Source organism: Lupinus angustifolius, chromosome LG03, assembly GCF_001865875.1.
Source record: "Lupinus angustifolius cultivar Tanjil chromosome LG03, LupAngTanjil_v1.0, whole genome shotgun sequence".
Lineage (NCBI taxonomy): Eukaryota > Viridiplantae > Streptophyta > Magnoliopsida > Fabales > Fabaceae > Lupinus > Lupinus angustifolius.
Window position 1 is genome coordinate 24,908,969 of NC_032011.1, and position 20,687 is coordinate 24,929,655.

Consider the following 20,687-nt stretch of genomic DNA (forward strand, 5'->3'; position numbering starts at 1 on the left):
TATAATAACAAACTTGGAAATTAGAATAAAATAATTGTACAAAAACAACTGTTATAATAACTCGTTTTCTATTCCCACAAATGACTTATCAACAATCCAATCGTTCTGAATGAAGTACCATAATATGTGAACCTACTATCCAAATTACAGTATGATCTAAGAGTGAATGAAGACGCAGTCGCGAATTTCCCACAGATGTTATGAGTTCTTATGGCTTGTGTTATCTTCTATTCTCTCTCACTTTTCTGTTGTGTGCTTTTGCCTAAACTGATTTTATACTCACTTCTCATGTGACCCCTTTCCACCTCTCCACTTGGTTAAGTGAGACAAGTGAGCTTTGACCAATTGTGTCTTTCTCCACATAGGGATGGAGCCTAAACCCAACAATTATGTATACGTAATTTGACATATAAAATGATATATGTATATACATTGTTGACCATGCATATATAATAAAAATTAGAAAATCATGATACTTTCGATCAATGAGATATCATTAATGTATAGAGAATAGAGTAAGACACACATAAACATGATGATGCGGTGACTATGAAACATGTCGAGTGAGGTCATGCTTGACCCCTATCCGATCCTAACTATTAACCAAGTCTAGTTTTTTGAACCTGAACACTACCCTATTCAGATCCACTCATGATATGGCCATACAAGGTGAACAAGTAAGGTCGAGTCTTGTTCACCTATAATACCATCAGTATTAAAATTTATACACAGTCACTACAATAATTATCATTCATTCATATATATATTTTTTATTTTTAAAAAAAATCAATAATAATTTCAAGATAAATAGGGAACAATGAATTGAACATATATAAAACTCTTGCCTTATAACATTTTTTCCCCTCTATTTTTATTTGACCACGTAGACTTACTACTACACTAGACTTATTATCCATATTTAAATCACAAGAAGCACCACAAGACTAACATTCACCATTTATTCAAAATATCTTTTGTTCTCTTAACATGACTTCACCGGGTGTACTTAACGAGCCTCTCCAATATCCCACTCTTCGCAGAGACGATTCAGTCGTTGATGATTACCATGGTGTTAAGGTTTCCGACCCTTATCGATGGTGCGAAATTAATTTCAATTGTTTTCGTTGCTCGATTTTATTTTCGTTTCGCATAGATTTTGTTTTTCATTCGAAAATTCCTGAGGTAAATATCTTATAATCTTCCTATTTTTAGTATGCGTTTTTAAGATCCTTATGCAGAAGAAGTGAAAGAATCTGTCGAGAAACAATTTAAATTGACGGATTCCGTGTTGAGAGAAAAAAATGTGAAATTAGATCTAAGCTTAGTGAGAGTATCATGAAGTTATTTGATAATTCTTGTTGCTTGATTTTATTTTCATTTCGGATAGATTTTTGTATTTATCATTCGAAATTGTTGCAAATTGTTTAAAATCGTCATAGCATGGAGAGATGAATTAAGTCCGTGTTAGAAAATTCTTGAGGCAATTATCTTAGAGACGTTTTATTTTGTTATCTGTTTTAAAGGCTCGAAGATCCTGATGCAGAAGAAGTGAAAGAGTTTGTAGAGAAACAGGTTAAGTTGACAGACTCTGTAATTAAAAAATGTGAAACTAGATCGAAGCTTAGTGAAAAGATCACGAAGCTATTTGATCATCCACGATATGATGCACCTTTTAGGCGCGCCAATAAGTACTTTTACTTCCACAACACTGGCCTTCAGCCACAAAATATCCTCTATGTGCAGGTAATTATGCAGCTAATTATATATTCAGATGAATTCTTTAACACATTGTTTGGTCGAGATTCTAGGATTCAATTGTCTTGTCTGTCTTTTCAGGATAGTTTGGAAGGAGAACCAGAAGTTTTGCTTGATCCTAATGCCTTAAGTGAAGATGGAACTGTCTCGCTGAACACACTGTCGGTGAGCGAAGATGGCAAGTACTTGGCTTATGGACTTAGTTCAAGCGGTAGCGATTGGGTGACTATAAAAGTAATGCTTATTAAGAACAAGAATGTTGAGCCTGATACTTTATCATGGGTGAGTATCACTGTTTGCCATACGAAGAACTAAAACTTGCATAGGAAAGGATAGTTGATGGTTGTAAATGTTATGTTGCAGGTCAAGTTTTCCTCAATTAGTTGGACGCACGATAATAAAGGTTTCTTTTATAGCCGTTATCCTGCACCCAAGTAAGTAATCTCCTATGTTCAAATTTTTTCCATTGGTTTTCCAAATTTCAATTTGTCAAATATGTTTGTTCACAATTGTGAGAGAATATTGACTACTGGTCATAAAGAATGATAGAAATCAAGATAATTTTATTCATTGTTTGACTACTTGTAATTGTTATTTGACCACAATTTTGGGTTTTCGCAAATGTATTAGTTGATCTATGTCTCAGGATATATTGTTAATAACTTATTTATAGTGATGATCTTGAGATTGTTTTCTTGATTTCAAATTTCAATCAACACTGTAGAGATGGGGAAGTCGTAGATGCTGGGACTGAGACGAATGCTAACCTTTATCATCAGCTCTATTATCATTTTTTGGGTACAGATCAATCAGAGGATATTTTGTGTTGGAGAGATCTTGAAAATCCTAAATATTCATTTGGAGGAGGTGTTACTGATGATGGGAAGGTACATTATTTTTGTCATTGCTTAAAAACCAAGTGACATTTTGGGTATTATTTTACGTGCACATAGTAAGAAAATTTGCAACTAATATATTTGTGATTGTGATTATTTATTGATGTGAATGTCATGGATGCTTCACTGTTTTATGTCCTATCATAGATTTATTGGAAGGCACATACTTAGCTCTTCCTTATTGCTTTAGCATTTGAAATGGGTCTTGCTGGGAAAACCTGGATAAATCTCTACTTTATTGCTTTTCATAATTTCCAGTTAACACTTTGATAAGGTTAAGCAACTGAGTGTCTTGATTAATATTCAATGTCATCATGGTGGTAAAATAATTTTGTAATTAGAAACCTGTCTTTCTTGAAGCATCTCGCTATAATTTTCTTGAAGCTTTACTCTAATGCTTAACAAAATTCCTTTTTAGTATCATAAAAGGTAAGCAACTCATTGATATATGATTTTACAGAGTAACATGTCATATTTTTTCCTTATAGATATAATGACCACCGAATTAGCCCTTTAAAGAAAATGGTAACCAAATAAGTTACATAAAGTCTCAACTGGCCACCACATAGTGTAAAATCATAGATCCTAAAAGATTCACAAGGCCATCAAATAGGTCTCTAGAATGAGGGATATGATGGCCATTTTAAACATTCAGGACTAGATTAGTTGTCATTTTCTTTAGAGGACTTACTTGGTGGCCACTATATTATTGAATGACTAAATTGACGTTTACTCTTGTAATATACCTATTGCCGTGACAAGATATATTCATTACTTTACTAGGAAGTATGGTTAAATTCATGACTTTGTTAAGTCAAGGCACAATAGTGGGTTTATGTTTATTTTTTTGTCGCGTGCGAAGATAACAGAGGATACAACTTTTTTTATGAATATGATTTTAATTTTCTCGTGAATCTGACTATGTGTTTTCGTTTATTGTGCAGTATGTTCTTCTGTATACTAGTGAAGGGTGTGATCCAGTTAACAAACTTTACTACTGTGACATTTCTGAACTTCCCAATGGACTGGAAAGTTTTCGGAGTGAAAATGCCCTCCTTCCATTTGTCAAACTTATTGATAATTTTGATGCACAGTATCATGTCATTGCAAATGATGACACCGTGTTTACATTTATAACCAATAAAGATGCTCCAAAATATAAACTAGTCCGGGTAGATTTGAAAGAACCAACTGCTTGGGTTGATGTTATCCAAGAGTCTGAAAAGGATGTACTTGAGTCAGCGTGTGCTGTTAATGGTAACCAGCTGATAGTAAGATACTTGAGTGATGTCAAGTATGTTCTGCAAGTAAGAGACTTAAAAACAGGTTCCTTCCAGTATCAATTACCAATTGACATCGGCACTGTTGATGAAATTTCTGCACGGCGGGAAGATAGCACGGTTTTCATTAGCTTTACAAGCTTTCTAAGTCCCGGTATCATATATCAGTGCAACCTGGGAACAGAGATTCCAGATATGAAGATATTTCGTGAAATTGTTGTCCCTGGGTTCGATCGTTCTGAATTTCATGTTAATCAGGTAAAAATAGTTATCCATTGATGCTGAAAAGTTATTTTTATTTAGGTTGACTTGGTTAATGATGCATTTTTCGATTTCCATTATTTTGTGTTATCTCTTGGAATATGTACCCCATTGCTCGACTTGTTTGTTCTATTCTTTGACTTAACTCCCACATTTCAGGTATTTGTGCCTAGTAAAGATGGTACTCAGATCCCAATATTCATTGTTGCCAGAAAGGATATTGTTTTGGATGGTTCACACCCTTGTTTGTTATATGGATATGGTGGTTTTAACATCAGCATTACACCATATTTCAGTGTCAGTCGTGTTGTACTCACAAGACATCTAGGTGTTGTTTTCTCCATAGCGAATATTCGTGGTGGTGGAGAGTACGGGGAGGAATGGCATAAAGCAGGCTCTCTTGCAAATAAGCAGAATTGCTTTGACGACTTTATTTCTGCAGGTGAATACCTTGTTTCTGCTGGTTATACACAACCCCAAAAATTATGCATTGAAGGTGGAAGCAATGGTGGACTTCTTGTTGGCGCTTGTATAAATCAGGTCCGGTTCATTTGATTTTAACTTTCTATTTTTTTTCTAAACTTTCCCATCCAATATCTCTCCCTTTATGCTAGTTTTCTTCCCCTACCTATATATGCAGAGACCTGATCTTTTTGGCTGTGCACTAGCTCATGTTGGGGTTATGGACATGCTACGGTTCCACAAATTTACCATAGGTTTGTTTAGAACTTTAGATCTGTCATGTTCAGTAGTTTGTTTATATGAATGTCACATATTGATTTAGAATTGTTATTCAGGCCATGCTTGGACCACAGACTATGGTTCTTCAGACAAGGAGGACGAGTTTCATTGGCTAATCAAGTGAGTGAGGTTTATCCTATGTTGAAATATCAAGAATAAATTTATGTGTTGTTAGTTGTTTGTAAATGTGCATTGGTGAGTTTTTATGCATGCAAGAATTTCTGTTAATGTTCACTTGCCAAAAAGTAAAGAGGATATTTTTCTTTCATGTCATTGTTCTTCAACAATGTTTTGTAAGCCAGATTCATTTATGAATTGTTATTTCTTTTGTTTGGATGTGTCTCTGTGTATGTGTGTGTAAGATTTGATATTTCCTTAATCAAACTATTCTAGGTACTCTCCATTGCATAATGTCCGGCGTCCGTGGGAACAGCACCCTAATCAGTCAATTCAATACCCACCAACGATGTTGTTGACAGCTGATCATGATGATCGTGTTGTTCCACTGCACTCATTGAAGCTGTTAGCGGTTAGTCTTTTTCTCATTAAGGAAGTATTAATGACAAAGTTGTTACAATCTAATTATTGAATCATGTTGCTAGTTGCAGAATAAATGCTCACAAAATTAACAAATGATGTCTTATATTGTGGGTGGATTATGTTATCACTCTCACTGGGCAGTGAAAAACTCTCATGCCCTCCCATTTTTTCCATTCCTTCTTTCTCTTCTAACATTTCCAAATTGTTATCAGACCTTGCAGTATGTCCTCTGCACAAGCTTGGAGAAAAGTCCGCAGACGAACCCAATCATCGGGCGCATTGACTGCAAGTCCGGTCATGGAGCAGGTCGTCCAACACAGAAAATGGTATGGAATTTGAATACACTTTTCTTTTCCCTTAGTTTGTTATGTTATGTATCAAGTTAAATATTTTATATATTTGTGACCAGATTGATGAAGCTGCTGACCGGTACAGTTTTATGGCTAAAATGTTAGACGCACATTGGATTGAATAGAGCCCCACTCAGTCATAAGGTAGAGATAATGAAACATTTTTTCTTTCAGAATTCAGATAATGCACATGAACCATTTCATTTCTTTTTTTTTCTTTCTCCTTTCATATCTTGAACATGACTTTGAATTGTGAATCATTCATTTGGGATTAGTTTCAAGGTTAATAACATGTGTGAGTTCATCTCTTGGTTGTTAGTTTTATTCTAAATGTATAATCAAGAACTAAAGAAAAATCGACAACTTACCATACTTAACTTTGAGAAAACGGATTTGCATGTGTGACATGGTTGGATTTTGATTTTGAATTAAAATGATGGGTTAAAAGTATATCTACAAAATTTAATTCATCCAACTCTTTTGTTAAAATTTTTATGGATGGATATTTCACTCATCCATTTAAAAATATATTTTTAATTTTTTCCCCTTCACAATTTAGAGCTCTTGTGATTTTTATAGGGTTGCTTCTCTATTGAACTTCATCTCATACACATAATGATTTTATAAATAAAGTGATAATGTAATTAAAATGCAATATTCATGCAGATAAAAATAATTGCAATCAATCTAATGATTTTGAAATAAAAATAGAAGGAGCCAAGATCCACTACCATTCCTTACTTGCGAATTTGCATCAGGCATAGAAATAAATGCAACTAGTCCAATGATCTTAAATTAAAAATAGAACGTATCAATACTAACCTGGCTCGAAGTCATGGCAGATATGAGATCCATTGCTATGAGCCACTTGCAAATTTTATTCGTTGAGCGTGTCATCCACAATCTTAAATATCGCATGCAGTATATTATTTTTTTTACAAAGAGAAATCTTCTACGACTTCAACCCATGACCTCATGAACAAATAGTCATTTTAGAAATGAGTTGCTACTAGGAATTACTCTTCCGGGTTTGTGGTTGTCTTTCTCAACAAATATTGCTTCTAGGCATTAACTCTCAAATTGGAAATCTAGGCCTTAAAAATATTCATTATTAAAATGTTGAGAGAATAGTATGTTATATTCTCAATGTTATATTGTCAAAACTAACTTATGTGCACTGATAAATGGTAGCCAATGAAGAGTAATCCTTTCAACTTTATCATATTTATTGTGATTTAATCGAGAATTCAAATTCTGATATTTTATTATGAGAGAATTCAAGTTCATAGATATGATTGTACAATCATCCATTTTATACGCGTATATATCTCAATTATTAATTTTTTTAATAATGATTTCAATTAACGTGGAAATTCAACTTTAGGTTTGTGATAAATCAGTTAATTTATAACAAGGGGAGTTATTAGACATGTGGCGCAATGCAGATAGAAGGGTTTTGAGATCGATCCTCAATTAATCTCTTCGAGATAATATCCTCCACATATATAGTGTTTGATAAACTCATTATTCCTCTTATCTTCATAAAAAAATCTAATCAAGATTATATTTGATTTTTTATACCATATTATATATAAGAGCTAGCATCGTATATTTCTTACGATTTCATCATCACTACTCTTTGTTTTTTCCCTCCTTCTTTAAACATGGCTTCTATTCTAAATCTTATATTTTCACTATCACTCTTCACAGTTATATTTGTCCCATCCACCCCACAACCATGCAATTCATACAACTTTCCCAATCACGTTACCTATGCAGCATACAAGGATTTGGAATTATGACCATTCATCAAATGCACTTGATCTTGCCTTCTAGAAGGTAAATGCAAAGCATTCTAGCTGGATTGCATGGGCCATTAACCCGACCTCGGCGGGTATGGTTGGTTCGCAATCGCTCGTGGCAGTTCGGAGATGGGACGGGGCACTCAATGCCTATACCTCACCAGTAATCTCATACACAACTATGTTACAAGAGGGCACTCTCAGCTTTCCGGTTCATAATATTTCCGCAGCTTATACGAACGGCAATATCATCATTTTCGCGACTTTGCAGCTTCCAACCAATACAACTTCAGTGAATCATGTTTGGCAAGAAGGCTTAGTTTCTGATGATGGCTCTCCCCGATCACACTCTCTTTCAGGACCTAACCTCCAGTCTTTTGGAACATTGGATTTTGAAACATGAAAAGTTTCAAAAATCAATGGAAAGATGAACTCTAGAACTATACTTACAAATGTAATACATATGTTATCTTATTTCTCCAACATCGTCATCTATTAGAACATTTGTAAAACATGTTGTGGAAACATGTTAACAATTAATGAACATGCATGGTTATGAAGAGAATACTAATTCCATTGCTTATGATCTTTTGCAGGTTCATGGATTCCTTAATGCTATAAGTTGGGGAATATTAATGCCCATTGGGGTAATATTGGGTCACTACTTGAAGATGTTTGATGAATTAGGTTCTACATGGTTTCACTTGTAACAGCATTACGGTCCGCATCATGGTTGAGTTTAAAATACCCGTTGGGAGAGTTAGCCCCATATACTTGTGGATGTTCCCGATTCAGACAGGATTGCCTCCGGTGTGAGGATACCCGTGGGAAACCAAAAAAACTTGCATAGAGCATGTCAATCTCTTGCATATCTTATTGGTGTCATTGGCTTTGGTACAGGTTTGTACATGGGGAATCATTATGGGGTACATCATCTTCCACACAGATGCATTGGAATCACTTTGATTTGTCTTGCATCTGCACAAGTTTGTGTTGCTGTGTTCTTAAGGCCTAAAAAATATAACAAGCACAGAATTTATTGGAACATCTTTCACTATATAGTTGGTTATGCAACCATAGCTTTATCTATTTGGAATATCTTCTCAAGGGTTTTGATATTCTCCAGGCTAATAAACAATGGATGCATGCATATCTTGGCATAATCATATCCTTGGCTGCAATTGCATTCTTGTTGGAAATTATAACTTGGATATTGCTCCGCCGCAACAAGGAGTAGGTTGAGATTGTTTTTCTTCAAGTTGTTGTAGTAGCAACATCTTAATTGTATTATAACATTTTTGAAGAATTTATTATATATTTTTTTGAATTTTTTTTCATGGATTACTGATATATGTATTGATTATGACAAGAGTCTGTGATAAATATTGCCATGTGCACAGTAAAAGAAAATTTTGTATAAATAATATAAAGTGACAAAATATTCAATGTTATATAGTGACAAGGTTGTTAAACAATAGAGGGAAAGGTTATGAACATGATATGCAGGACAGGCTTAGGGTGAATTTTAGATAAATTCATATTCTGATTTGCAGTTTCTTACCACCTTTTTTAAGGTAAAGGGTTTATATCAGAGCTTTGTAATGTTTTCTTGGTGAGAAATAAAGAAACTATGAACAGGATATGTTGACATCATTAAGAAAATGATGCAAATTTAGAAAAAATGCACCATACCCATTAACAAGAATAAAATCTTACCAAACTGAGTGTTCATATTCAAGAACAGCTTTTATAACTCATCGAAATTGTCAAGACCAGTTTCAAATACTTCTCAAAGATTTTATTATATATAATAAAAATCAGCTCCAATGAACTTGGACCCTTATTGAATACATATATTAACTTTATGGCAAATCCACTGCAAATGTTATCAAGCTACATGCAATGGAAATGCTTCACAGTGACGAAGTCAAACCACGCAGATCAACGAAGCCAGAAAGAACTGCTTGATTTCGCTCTTTCACCTTCGTCCGATATATAACCCTGCATTTCCATCATTCAATCAACTTCTCAATTCTCAAAGCATTTGAATATTACACCAACCAACTAATTATTAATGTAATGAAAAAATGTGTTGGAAGTGGATAGTAGGAGATAATATTCTTATGAAAAATGTGGCAAATAGTGAACATACCTTAAGCCTTGAAGCCACATCTCAGTAACAAGAGTTTCACCAGGGTAGACATGTAGAAGAAAGCGACCCGATATTCCTTTTATTATATCTGCATCTCCTTTGCATATGGATTTGATGATTGCTCTTACTGCAAATCCTAATGTGCATAGTCCATGCAATATTGGCTGCGAGAATCTATTGCAATCAGTTCGAAACAAAATTAGATTAGCCCAACACTTGAATAAAGTGCATACGGATGAAGGTTATACAAGAATCGTAGTCAGAAATACAAAGATGCTGCTTCCGGATTTGAACTTATGACCTTCAGGTCACATGGAAAAAATCTTATTGTTATGCCAAGACCGACCCTCTTAACTACCAATTATATTATTGAAATTAATTCAAATGACCAATTCTCTTTACTTCCTTCAAACAAACAAAAACACCATGTCTAAAGGAAATGAAAATTATCATTCACCGATTTCAACTTCAGTCAAATTGGAGTTTCAAGGAATTAGTAATTTAAAGGTAGTGGTAGTCGAAAGTCAGGATAAGAGTACTAACCCAGCAACCTTTGCAAACATGGGATCAGAATGCAGAGGATTGTAATCACCAGAAAGCCTATAAACCAATGCCTGCCAAAAGGAACAGAAATTGAGAAACTCTATAGAAATTCATAAAGAAGCAATATCAAAGGTTTCCCAAGACATGAAGTAATTTACTAACATCTTCACTTCTCAACATATGAAGAGCAAAAGCGGAGGGAAAACATAAAAGTGCATTGACAGACAAAATAAGTAATGTAAGTCACATTGAGACCTGATGGGAACATAACAATGATAACATGTAGTCTATGCTTAATGTGTTAATATATTCTGGTTTGAAATCGAAGATACAGACCTCAGACCTTGAATTGCTTTCCAAGTATGTTACAAACAGAATTAGAGATCACAGGCAGTAGATGGAGAAAGCCAAAAAAATGAAGTGAATCAACCAGCCAACTTATCTTAACAATATTGAATAGTTATACGTGCCTGAGATGGTTGGGTACGATCCTCAAACACCGAGAAAGGTTTACTTTCAGGAATTTTCACAGTAGAAACCTGGTTCGAAGGGTAGTTCGAGTATGAAAATGGTTTAGATGACTTTGAGAAGCCACCAGCACCACGAAGATAGACAGTCATCCTGCAAGTAAAATGTATTTGAGTCTGACAGTAACAAAGCATTAAAAGGAATTTTTCAGTTTTACCTGTTCATGCATAGCAAGTCACCGGACTCTTTGTCGTAAGTTTTTGTTTCATATTCCAAAATTGCTGCTTTACCTGAAATTATAGCAACAATATCCCATCTTTAATATGCAAATATATAGTAGTAAAAGGAATTAAAATATTCATAAATAATTATACATTCTACAAAGAAAATGAGGAATTGAAATTGTATATCAAATACATGCACAATATAATATATCATTTAAGGAGAAACAGCTTTTGCAATTCAACCTTTATCATGTAGTCCTGCAAGACAAACTTTACTGTGTACCTGTAACAATGACAATATATCATGAGCCTATATACAAAGAATAAGTGACAATATCATAATAACTAGAAGATAATCTTAGTCTGCTGATGAAAAATGACAGACTCATAGTTTTATAGGTTGTCTATGGTCGGTGAAATAAGGAGGATTCTTTTTTTTTTTTCCTGGTATAACAGAAAGCTAAAGTAGGGGAATTCATGTTAAAATGAATCAGACTAAGTAGATAGCGTGAAATTTAATCAATTAAAACCCATTCTTTATCACTAAAACGCATAAGATCTTTTTATCTGTAATTCAAGTAAAACTACGAGCAACAGACTAATTTCTCAACCAAGAATACTACTTTAATTTCATTAAGGATATCTCAAATCCTAAAGATGACACCCTCTAAGAATTACTTGAGTAAAACTTGTTCATATCTACCTTCAGTTTAATTTTCCTGAAAAATTCATCTAACATATTGGTGTGCCCACAATAAAGTAACTAGTAGATTCGAGCTAAAATTGGAACTAAAAACCATTAGTTTAGAAATTCAGCCTAGACGTCCACTACACCAAATTTTGATTCTAAACCTTACATTGCAGCTGGAAGGAAATGGTTTGTACAACTCTATGTATTGTTGTCCATGCAGCAGAAGGCGTGGATCATATCTGTCACACATAAGTTTTACTATCAGAAGGGGCAAAAATGCAAGACCAATACGACAGAATATTAGAGTCGAAAAAGTGAATGAATCATACATTCACCATTAGAACGAAAAGTACGGAGATTATATATATATATAACTAGATTGTTTCAACTTTCAATTGCAGTTAGATGAACAATACATGAAGTATAAGCACACAGGCATATCCAAAGAACACTCACTTGAAGCCCGGGATATCGAAACCACCTTCCAAGGATTTCTGTGCAAGTATAGCAGCATATGTAGGCAAAACCTATAGAGCAGAAAATGATGCATAAGACAGAAATGAATAATTTTTTACCATAAAGTAATAGGTAAACATAAAAACAGCATCACTGTTAAAAAAATACCTTAATATGATTCTGACCATTTTCATGGTAAACATATTTAAGCTCATCAGCATCCACAGCATTGGATGCACATGCCCCTATGCCTAATGCATAAAGTGCTACATCTCTGTTCAACACATGTTTTAATCATACATTGTCTTGTGCATTAAATCAAACATGGAACAAAAATTGCACAAACATATTTCTTGAAAATTGGTCTTATACAAAACCTTACCTTTCAGTATAAGAGTGTGAGGTCTGCAGTGTAATCAAAACAATAACAGAAGCTTAGAGATCAATTCAATAAACTTTGACAAATAAAAAATGAGTTTAATACATCTGCACGCTCACGGTGAAGTTTTTTACATTGACAACACATCATCCACCATAAAAAAAATACTAACATACTAACAATTGCCGATAAAAAATACATCATCCACCACCAGTTTACGGTGGATGATGTGTTAACTGTGTAAAAAAAACTGTATACATATTAAATACATAAAAAAAACATAGAGGATGTATGATGAATATGATATTTCTGCAACCAATTTTGTCTACAAGAACTAAAAAAACAGAAATATTAGTTATGTAATGAAGCAAATATTTGGAAATGAAAAATAATAATAAATAAGTGAGGAAAAAGGAGAGAGAGAGAGACATCGGGGTAGCTGTGAGAAAGTGCGAGGTCTGGATCAAACTCTGGTGTAGCCGCCATCAAAGCCTGAAATTGTTACAAAATAATTATGCAAATAAAAACAGTGATATAAGGTAGGAGAATTAATCAATAAATACAAGGTATATGAATTAAGACAATAATTGTATTATTAGGTTTTTTTGGACTACAATTCCACTAAGGTAAGAAACTAATCATATCTTTTGACTGACTCTTCTAATAATTGTTACCGATAATAAAGACCAACATTATATATGTAATATATTATTAGGTTAGATGAAGTTACAATACATAACAAAATTGCTCTTCGGTGCCAAGGATATTGCGATAAGGCCTCCTCCAAAGACTAGTCAAAACTTTTTTTTTACAAATTTTGGATCTCTATCCCTCCCAAATCCCAATGATAATGGCAAATACAATTTGTTTCCTGTTTTGGATTATATTTCCAAAAGTTGCATCATATTATTGAAATAGGAGGGGTATTATTTTTCTTTAAGCTCAATCTAAAGTTATTAAAGCTTGGATTGGTCAGTCCAACAGTTCTATTTAATGATTATATATTTATCCACAAAATATCTATAACATGTAGTTTATGGATGAAACGAATATTATTATTCTTGCTCCCATAGGTACTTACACATTTACAAATTATTTTTTAATTAAATAATATATATACTATATTTTATATTTTTTATAATTATATTATTATTTTATATTGAATTTTAGTAATGGGAATATAATAATGAATTTAATAAATAATTTATTCATGTAATGTTTAGTTTATATATTGATTATTCTTAAATATATAAATATTCACATAAACCTAAAAACTTCTCTGGTACAGCATATATCTCCTACCTATAGGTTACCCACAAATAGTATGAGTAGGAGAATGGAAAAACACTACTTGTGTCTGCCATATTCCCATTCTTAGTTCAACCATTAATTACACATCTGATTGGTCTGAGTCTTTTATCTAACTGATTTTGAATTAAAATTAGGATAGTTCAATTCGACTCGGTCCATTTAAGCCTAAAATTGAGGGAAAACAACCAAAAGGACAACATTTTAGATGAAAAATGAAATACTTTCTCATTTGTTAGCTTATCTTCTAGCAAAATTTTAACTAATTAATTAAATTTTATACTTTTTTGCAATTAAAATATAAAACCTATTTTATTTGATAATGCTTTTAACTTATTTTTGACACTTTTTGGTAATGTTTGATTGTTTAATCAGATACAGTTTTTAAATTTAGAATATAGAGTTATTAAATAATATTAATATTAGTTAGTATTATAATTTTTTTGAGTTTTAATGTAAATTGAGTCAACCAATTTTATCATTAATCTATTAGACCAAGTGTAGTCTACTAGTATCATTGATCGATCCAAATTTTATAACACTAAATTCTCAAAGCATTTATATTCCAATTCTATAATTTCAATAATTCTTAAAAGGATTCTCCAACCTAACTCAAAACAATCAAGAGTTTGTAAAATTTCATTTCTAATTGCGTATTTCCTCTCTATAATGATAAATAAATTATTTGAGCAAAATGGTTCTCATTTGCTTCCACATTCTTTGATGGCTGCCTATGCAGTACATTGTTTATATAGTTTCTCCTTGAGTCCTTGATTTAAATACCCTTACAAGTGAAAGCAATATATGTTTCATAAGGTGGTCTGATCGTGAAGAGAGTGATTATAAGGAATAAAGTGCAAAAGGTTGTGGGTTCGAGTCCCACCATAAATAAAAAATGGAAGTTATAAGGTGATTTGATAGTAGAGTGAAGGAGGTTGAGGGTGAAGTTTCATCCCACAACAAAAATACTAAATGAACATGATTTAGAACATATGATATTATTTTATCAATGTAACCGACCCACATAATGAAATAAAGACTATTGTTAATTGTGCATGAAACCCTCCCTAATGCTAGCAAATCAACTTCCAGGGTTGTGAAAGAAGTACTATAATTACATGTTCTTACTAATTATGCATAGTATAGTTACATGTTCTTACTCTGGATGAAAGAAGTGAATCTTAATACCCAATTCTACAATGACCCAAATGGCTCCTATGACTACTAGAACACTTAGAACCATGCCAACTATTCCAAGCATCCAGTTTAGGTACCAATCTGTGCTATACTTTTTGGGTTTCTTAATAACTATCCACATGAAACAAGGATAAGCTAAAGTTATTGGTAGAGCAATGCCTCCAAACAAACCAGCCAAACTTGGCAAAAATGGTAATGCTATAGAAATAAAAAGTGCTAAGCATCCAAAGAAAACTCTGAAGGCTATTCTTAGCCACCTTGGGCAAGGTTTGTTCTTCATGCTGGTGTATCTTGATTCTAGATTGTCAAATACTGGCATTGCATAGATTTGGAAGGAACTGAGGCTGTTAACCACAACTAGAAAGGTTGTCATAATCATGATAAAGTTGGGTGTATCATGTTTGTGGTATTTGTACAAAGCACTTAACATTCCACCATTGCTAGGTAACTGGATGGAGTCAAAAAACAAGTGTTAGGTAAAGGCAAAATTTACAAACATCAGTTATAATGAATAGAGTAATGATATATCATTCAACTTTGTATTTTGTCAAACTCGTGTTTATACTTGTTTTATACCTAGTGATCATTTTCTTTAGTGTTTATTAAGGGTATCCATTCATCTCAAAGAACTAATCTTTTTTCAGAGTTTATGATTTTCTCTCTCAACATATCGTTATCAAGGATTGAACATTAGTAGACATCATACAATGACTAATGAAGAAACTTACCTTACAACATTGAACCAATATCATATTCATTAACTACTGAAAATTTAATAATAATGGTCATAAAAGAAGGGTGTAAAGAGGTATAGAAAGAAAAAGTGAAGTGAGAAAATATTTTTGTAATGGGTAATATCATGACTTACTAAATTTCCATAGGACCAATAGCCTCCAATGGCAAGGGGAAACAAACACAAAGCAATGACTAGATAAGCATACACAACACCTTTCCACATAGCCAATCGTGAAGGTTCCCTTGCTTCTGAATGCATGGTTCCCTAAATCAAAGACATTTCAATCCATGCAGATAATTCAACAATAATATCAAACACTTATAACTATTCATACAAAAATACAATGTTTCACGTAAACAAAGACACTTTAATCTTTTATAACCTTTACCTGTATCTCCAGCACAAGATTGTGACCTCTAAAAGCAAAAGCAATGATGCCAAGTGAATTCCACACACTAAAAATGTTGTTGGTCTCATACTGTGACTCATAGTTTATATGACTAACTTTGCCTTGAACTATAGATAATATCCATATAATACAACAATAACTTATAGCAGTGATGGCTCCAGTTAAAGAAACCCATGCAATTGAATCTAAGTTTGGAAGCTGAGCAAGTAAAATGGCTGATCCAGTGAAAACCAAATAGCACTCTATAGTTGTAAGTGGTTTTAGGGTGCATGAGTCTTCACATATAAGATGAAATAATATCTTCATGGTGCTACCTCCTATCATGATTAGTGTTACACATGTTCCACCTGATAGATACATGATTGGGAAAAGTGCTAGTAGTTTTCCTAGCTTCTCACCTGCATTTTTTTTACATTTTTCCATGTCAAATGTACATATTTTTTCCCTCTTTCAGGCATTAACATTATTTTTTATTAGAGTAATTATTTATTTTAATTTTTCATATTTTTCAACCTTATGAGTTTTGTCTTTTAGAATTTGAAAAATCCAATATGGTCTCCAAAAATTTTAAAATGTGGATCAAATTAGTATTTTTGGGTCAAATTAGTCTTCTACTAAGTGTTTTAAAACATGCTAAAATAGACTAATTTGACACACATTTGAAATTTTTGAGGAACATTTTGAGTTTTTCAATTTTTGAAAAACCAAACTGGTAAAGTAAAAAAACGGGAGTAACTGAAATAAGTATTTACTCTTATTTATTTATTAAAGCTTTGATGATGATAGAGAGATGGGAATTTCGGGTCTATATTTTTACTCTTATATGTTAAATATATTGATGTTTTAGCTCTCAATAACTTGAATATGTAATTACATATCATATTAGTTTCAGATTTTAATGAATTGATATTTCAGGTATAGAAATTATAATAACCAAGAGTGGTATTAGTCATTGAGCGTAACGACTGATTGATAATAATGACTTTCTAATTAATTTGAGTAGTGGGACTCAAATTATGGTATTGCCAAAATAAAATATCAAAAGGAAGACACTAATGTTTAACTTTTTGTTAGTTACATCATGATATAACTTTGTTTTAATTGCAAAGACTAAAGCTATATTAGAGGGAAATAAATTTAAACACAACTTTTGTATAATCATTTTTCTACAGTTTTAGTCCCATCATTTAACATTCTTCATGTTAAAAGATGGAAATACTTTGAATCTTTTTAAAAAAACTGATAATTGCTCGAAACTATTTTACCATCACAAAATTCCCCATAATTTTACATGCAAGTTACTTATTAATACCTTAATACTTCTCATGGTAAAATTTACAAAAGTTTAATAAATAGTTCAAATAATTAAGTTGGTGTTACACTATCATCAATCATAATTAGTTTTAAAATATGTTTCCAACAATATATAGTCAAGCTGATAAATACCCACATACTCAAATCAAAATGATATATTTTGCTGTAGTTTAGTTTAAACATTTGATTTATTGAAAAAAATCTGAAGGGTTTTGTTAGTTTTTTTGGGTAGAAATCTAAAGGGCTTAGTCAAGTTATAAAGCTAGTTTGAGATACTATTTTTTGTGCTTACCAAACGCAGCCATAGCAAGTTTAAGGTACCTGCTATGGCGCACTCCTGAGTCAGATTCATGAAGCTGAATGAGTAGCCACAAGGTGTAGAATTGCCATAAAAAAACTACACAGAGACATATGATTCCCCAAATCCTGCACCAACATCACATAAACTTATAAGTGTTAGGCTCTTAAGCTTTTATTTCAGTTTATTTCTTTTTTGTTTCTCATATGTATCTTCGCACTGGAGGCAATCTTGTTGAAGTCGGGAACATCTATAGGCATATGGGGCTAACTCTCCAGCCAGTATTTTATATTCAAGAAGCAAATGACTTTGTTGGTTATATGTGATACAAGTGTTAAAACTGAGGTTTATAGAAGTAGTTGGTAAATCATTAATGAAAGACTCTCGATTTTTATTCTCATATATCTAGAGCATGCATGAAATATTTTAAGAATAAATACTGTAGAAAATGATTAATTATAGTAATTGGTCCTAAATTCATTTAAATGGTGCGGCGGAAGTGATCGTTGTGCAACTTTGAGAAGAAACAAGAGAATTTAGTAACGGGGTTCGGTCAATTATGCTTACGTTCCCGAAAGCGCTGAATGACTACCAAAATATTACTAGAGAATAAAGATTACAAATCCTAGCACATCCATGAGCACACTTGTCCATGTAAATGATTTTATTTGGTGTTTGTAGCTGATGCACATTATAACAAGGGATTTGAGTAACTTACCATCCAAGACTAATGAAGGCAAAGGGAAGAACAAGAGCTTGAAAACCGATTCCTGAACTAAGAACATGAAAAGCAGCATAATACACATTTCCCTTTCTAGACTCAGTGATTGGAAGCCAATCATCTTGTGGGTCAAGCTTTGTGAAAAGATCAACTTGTTCAATATATCCATGCATGTTTTCAAGTGCCTTCATCATTGGAGTGTTCATAAAACGAGACACATAGGGACTTTTAAGGAACAAATCATTCAAGCTCATTGAAGGAGTAGAAGAGATACTTCTCTTTACTTCCACCATTTCTTCCATTATCATTGCTAAAACAAATTAAACAACAAGTCTCAAGTTGGAGTTTGATATTGCTATTATTCTTGCATTGTTATATATATATATATATATATATATATATATATATATACTTGTTAGGTAAAGCTAAATATGAGACATTGACATGCATGTTCCTTTTGGTTCCATTCATTTAAAGTTATGGACTTGATATTTACTAATTTGTCTTTGACCAAAGCCACTTATGTTGAAATGGTTGTTGTCTTTCTAAAGTATGGTATAGTCACAAATCACAACTACTAGTTTTCATGATGGTAACTAACTTAATTGCATGCTTATAATTAAATTAGTAATGTTAGAATTTAGTTTAACTAAATTCTTCATTCCTCATCTTTGAAATATTACATTCATTTATCAACAAAGTATTGGTCTAGTGGTGTAAAGTTCAATTAGATCGTCAAGATCGAAAATTTAATTCCTGAGAGCGACAGTTGTCAGGAGAGGCAATCACGAAACCTGAAAGAGGTTAGCTCCTTAACCAAAAAAATGAGAAAATAATTTTAATAGTACCAAAAAAAATATTATGTTCATCTTCGGTAAGACCAAATGTTATAATTAGACTTATCTTTTTTTATTGGAGTACTAAGTATAATAAATATATTTAATTAGACTTATCTTTTTTATTGGAGTATTTCTAAAGAAACTAATGAAGATATGAAACAATTATTTTAATAAATTAAACTTTGTTGTGATTAAAAAATTAGTGTTGGTTTGGCGCTGCAGAATTTCATTTATCATGTTTGGATATCATTTAGAATTGCAATTATAATTGCAGGCATAATTCCATTGAATTACAATACAATTAACTTCAACTCCTCTCAATTCTTAACACACCAACGAACTACAATCTTACAATTTTGGGTATCTTTGATAGGATTTTCAATCTCAAAACTTTGTACTACTTCATGTATCATATGTTTTTCATAAAATATAAACTTAATATATATTAAATTAATATTTTACTTTTTTGACTAATAAAAAAATAAAAAATACATAAAGTGATACAATAAAGTCCGAGACAAAAAATATAGTTCAATAGAAATCCTCTCTATCACCATTCACCACAACCACTTAATTTGGGGAATTAATTTTGAATTATAATCCTACTATACACTTGAATTCTCTGTATAATCCAAACACGAAATTATAATTCTAAACCAATTTGGGAGAAATTGGAATACTGCAATTACACATCACAATTCCATGCTTAAACGTAATAATTTAGATTAAATATTACCCTACCCTTCATTTGTGTTCCCTCCTCCTTTTATTCCCAATGGAATGGATATATTTGATGATAAATATTAAACATGCAATATTTGAACCAATAACTATTGGTTTAAGTATCTTGTTTGATTATCATATAATTCATTCTTACTTATTTTTTCTTTCTTATAATAAATATATAGTCTAAGGGAGAGTCCTCTCCATTATTAGACTCCCCATGGAATATGTGGAGAATTCTTTAATTTTTTTTATTAAAAAATTTAAAATGATGGTCATTAAATTTTTTTCCACCACGTGTGCCAATATTATCCCACATTTATTAAAATTTCCATACAAAATACATGCATAAGAAATTCACCATAAAGATATGATGTCCTAGACAATATCCCAAATTATGTCACAAACTAATGATAATAAAAAAACAGAAAGAACAATGAATATTTAATTTTTTAACTCACATGACAAGTTTTCATTGGTTTGGTATGCACAGATATCATATGTCCTATTTCCTGTCCCAATTTTCTGTCACGGTCAAATAAGAAAGTGTCATTTAATTAAAAAAAATTACAAACACAAAATAACATTTTTATATTACTTGGAG

General features: G+C 32.3%; 4 protein-coding genes across 4 annotated transcripts; 2 read left to right on the forward strand and 2 right to left on the reverse strand.

The window, feature by feature from the left end:
• LOC109343988 (prolyl endopeptidase) lies at positions 920–6,228 on the forward strand. The gene is made up of 12 exons (XM_019582540.1): positions 920–1,097; positions 1,524–1,743; positions 1,837–2,037; positions 2,119–2,189; positions 2,480–2,642; positions 3,596–4,189; positions 4,352–4,732; positions 4,833–4,908; positions 4,990–5,053; positions 5,327–5,462; positions 5,686–5,799; positions 5,883–6,228. The coding sequence occupies exons 1-12, from the start codon at positions 988–990 to the stop codon at positions 5,946–5,948; spliced, it is 2,196 nt and encodes a 731-aa protein (XP_019438085.1). The 5' UTR covers positions 920–987; the 3' UTR covers positions 5,949–6,228.
• Positions 7,720–8,028, forward strand: LOC109342456 (cytochrome b561 and DOMON domain-containing protein At5g48750-like). Its single transcript, XM_019580438.1, has one exon. The coding sequence runs from the start codon at positions 7,720–7,722 to the stop codon at positions 8,026–8,028; it is 309 nt and encodes a 102-aa protein (XP_019435983.1).
• LOC109343989 (enoyl-CoA hydratase 2, peroxisomal) lies at positions 9,400–13,109 on the reverse strand. Its single transcript, XM_019582541.1, has 11 exons — positions 12,968–13,109; positions 12,542–12,564; positions 12,328–12,433; positions 12,160–12,230; positions 11,870–11,942; positions 11,256–11,295; positions 11,006–11,078; positions 10,791–10,941; positions 10,321–10,391; positions 9,778–9,951; positions 9,400–9,626 (listed from the first exon to the last, which is right to left on the reverse strand). Exons 1-11 carry the CDS (start codon positions 13,022–13,024, stop codon positions 9,539–9,541), a joined length of 927 nt encoding a protein of 308 aa, XP_019438086.1. The 5' UTR covers positions 13,025–13,109; the 3' UTR covers positions 9,400–9,538.
• Positions 14,917–18,871, reverse strand: LOC109343990 (lysine histidine transporter-like 8). The gene is made up of 5 exons (XM_019582542.1): positions 18,519–18,871; positions 17,795–17,928; positions 16,168–16,586; positions 15,912–16,043; positions 14,917–15,491 (listed from the first exon to the last, which is right to left on the reverse strand). The coding sequence occupies exons 1-5, from the start codon at positions 18,827–18,829 to the stop codon at positions 15,003–15,005; spliced, it is 1,485 nt and encodes a 494-aa protein (XP_019438087.1). The 5' UTR covers positions 18,830–18,871; the 3' UTR covers positions 14,917–15,002.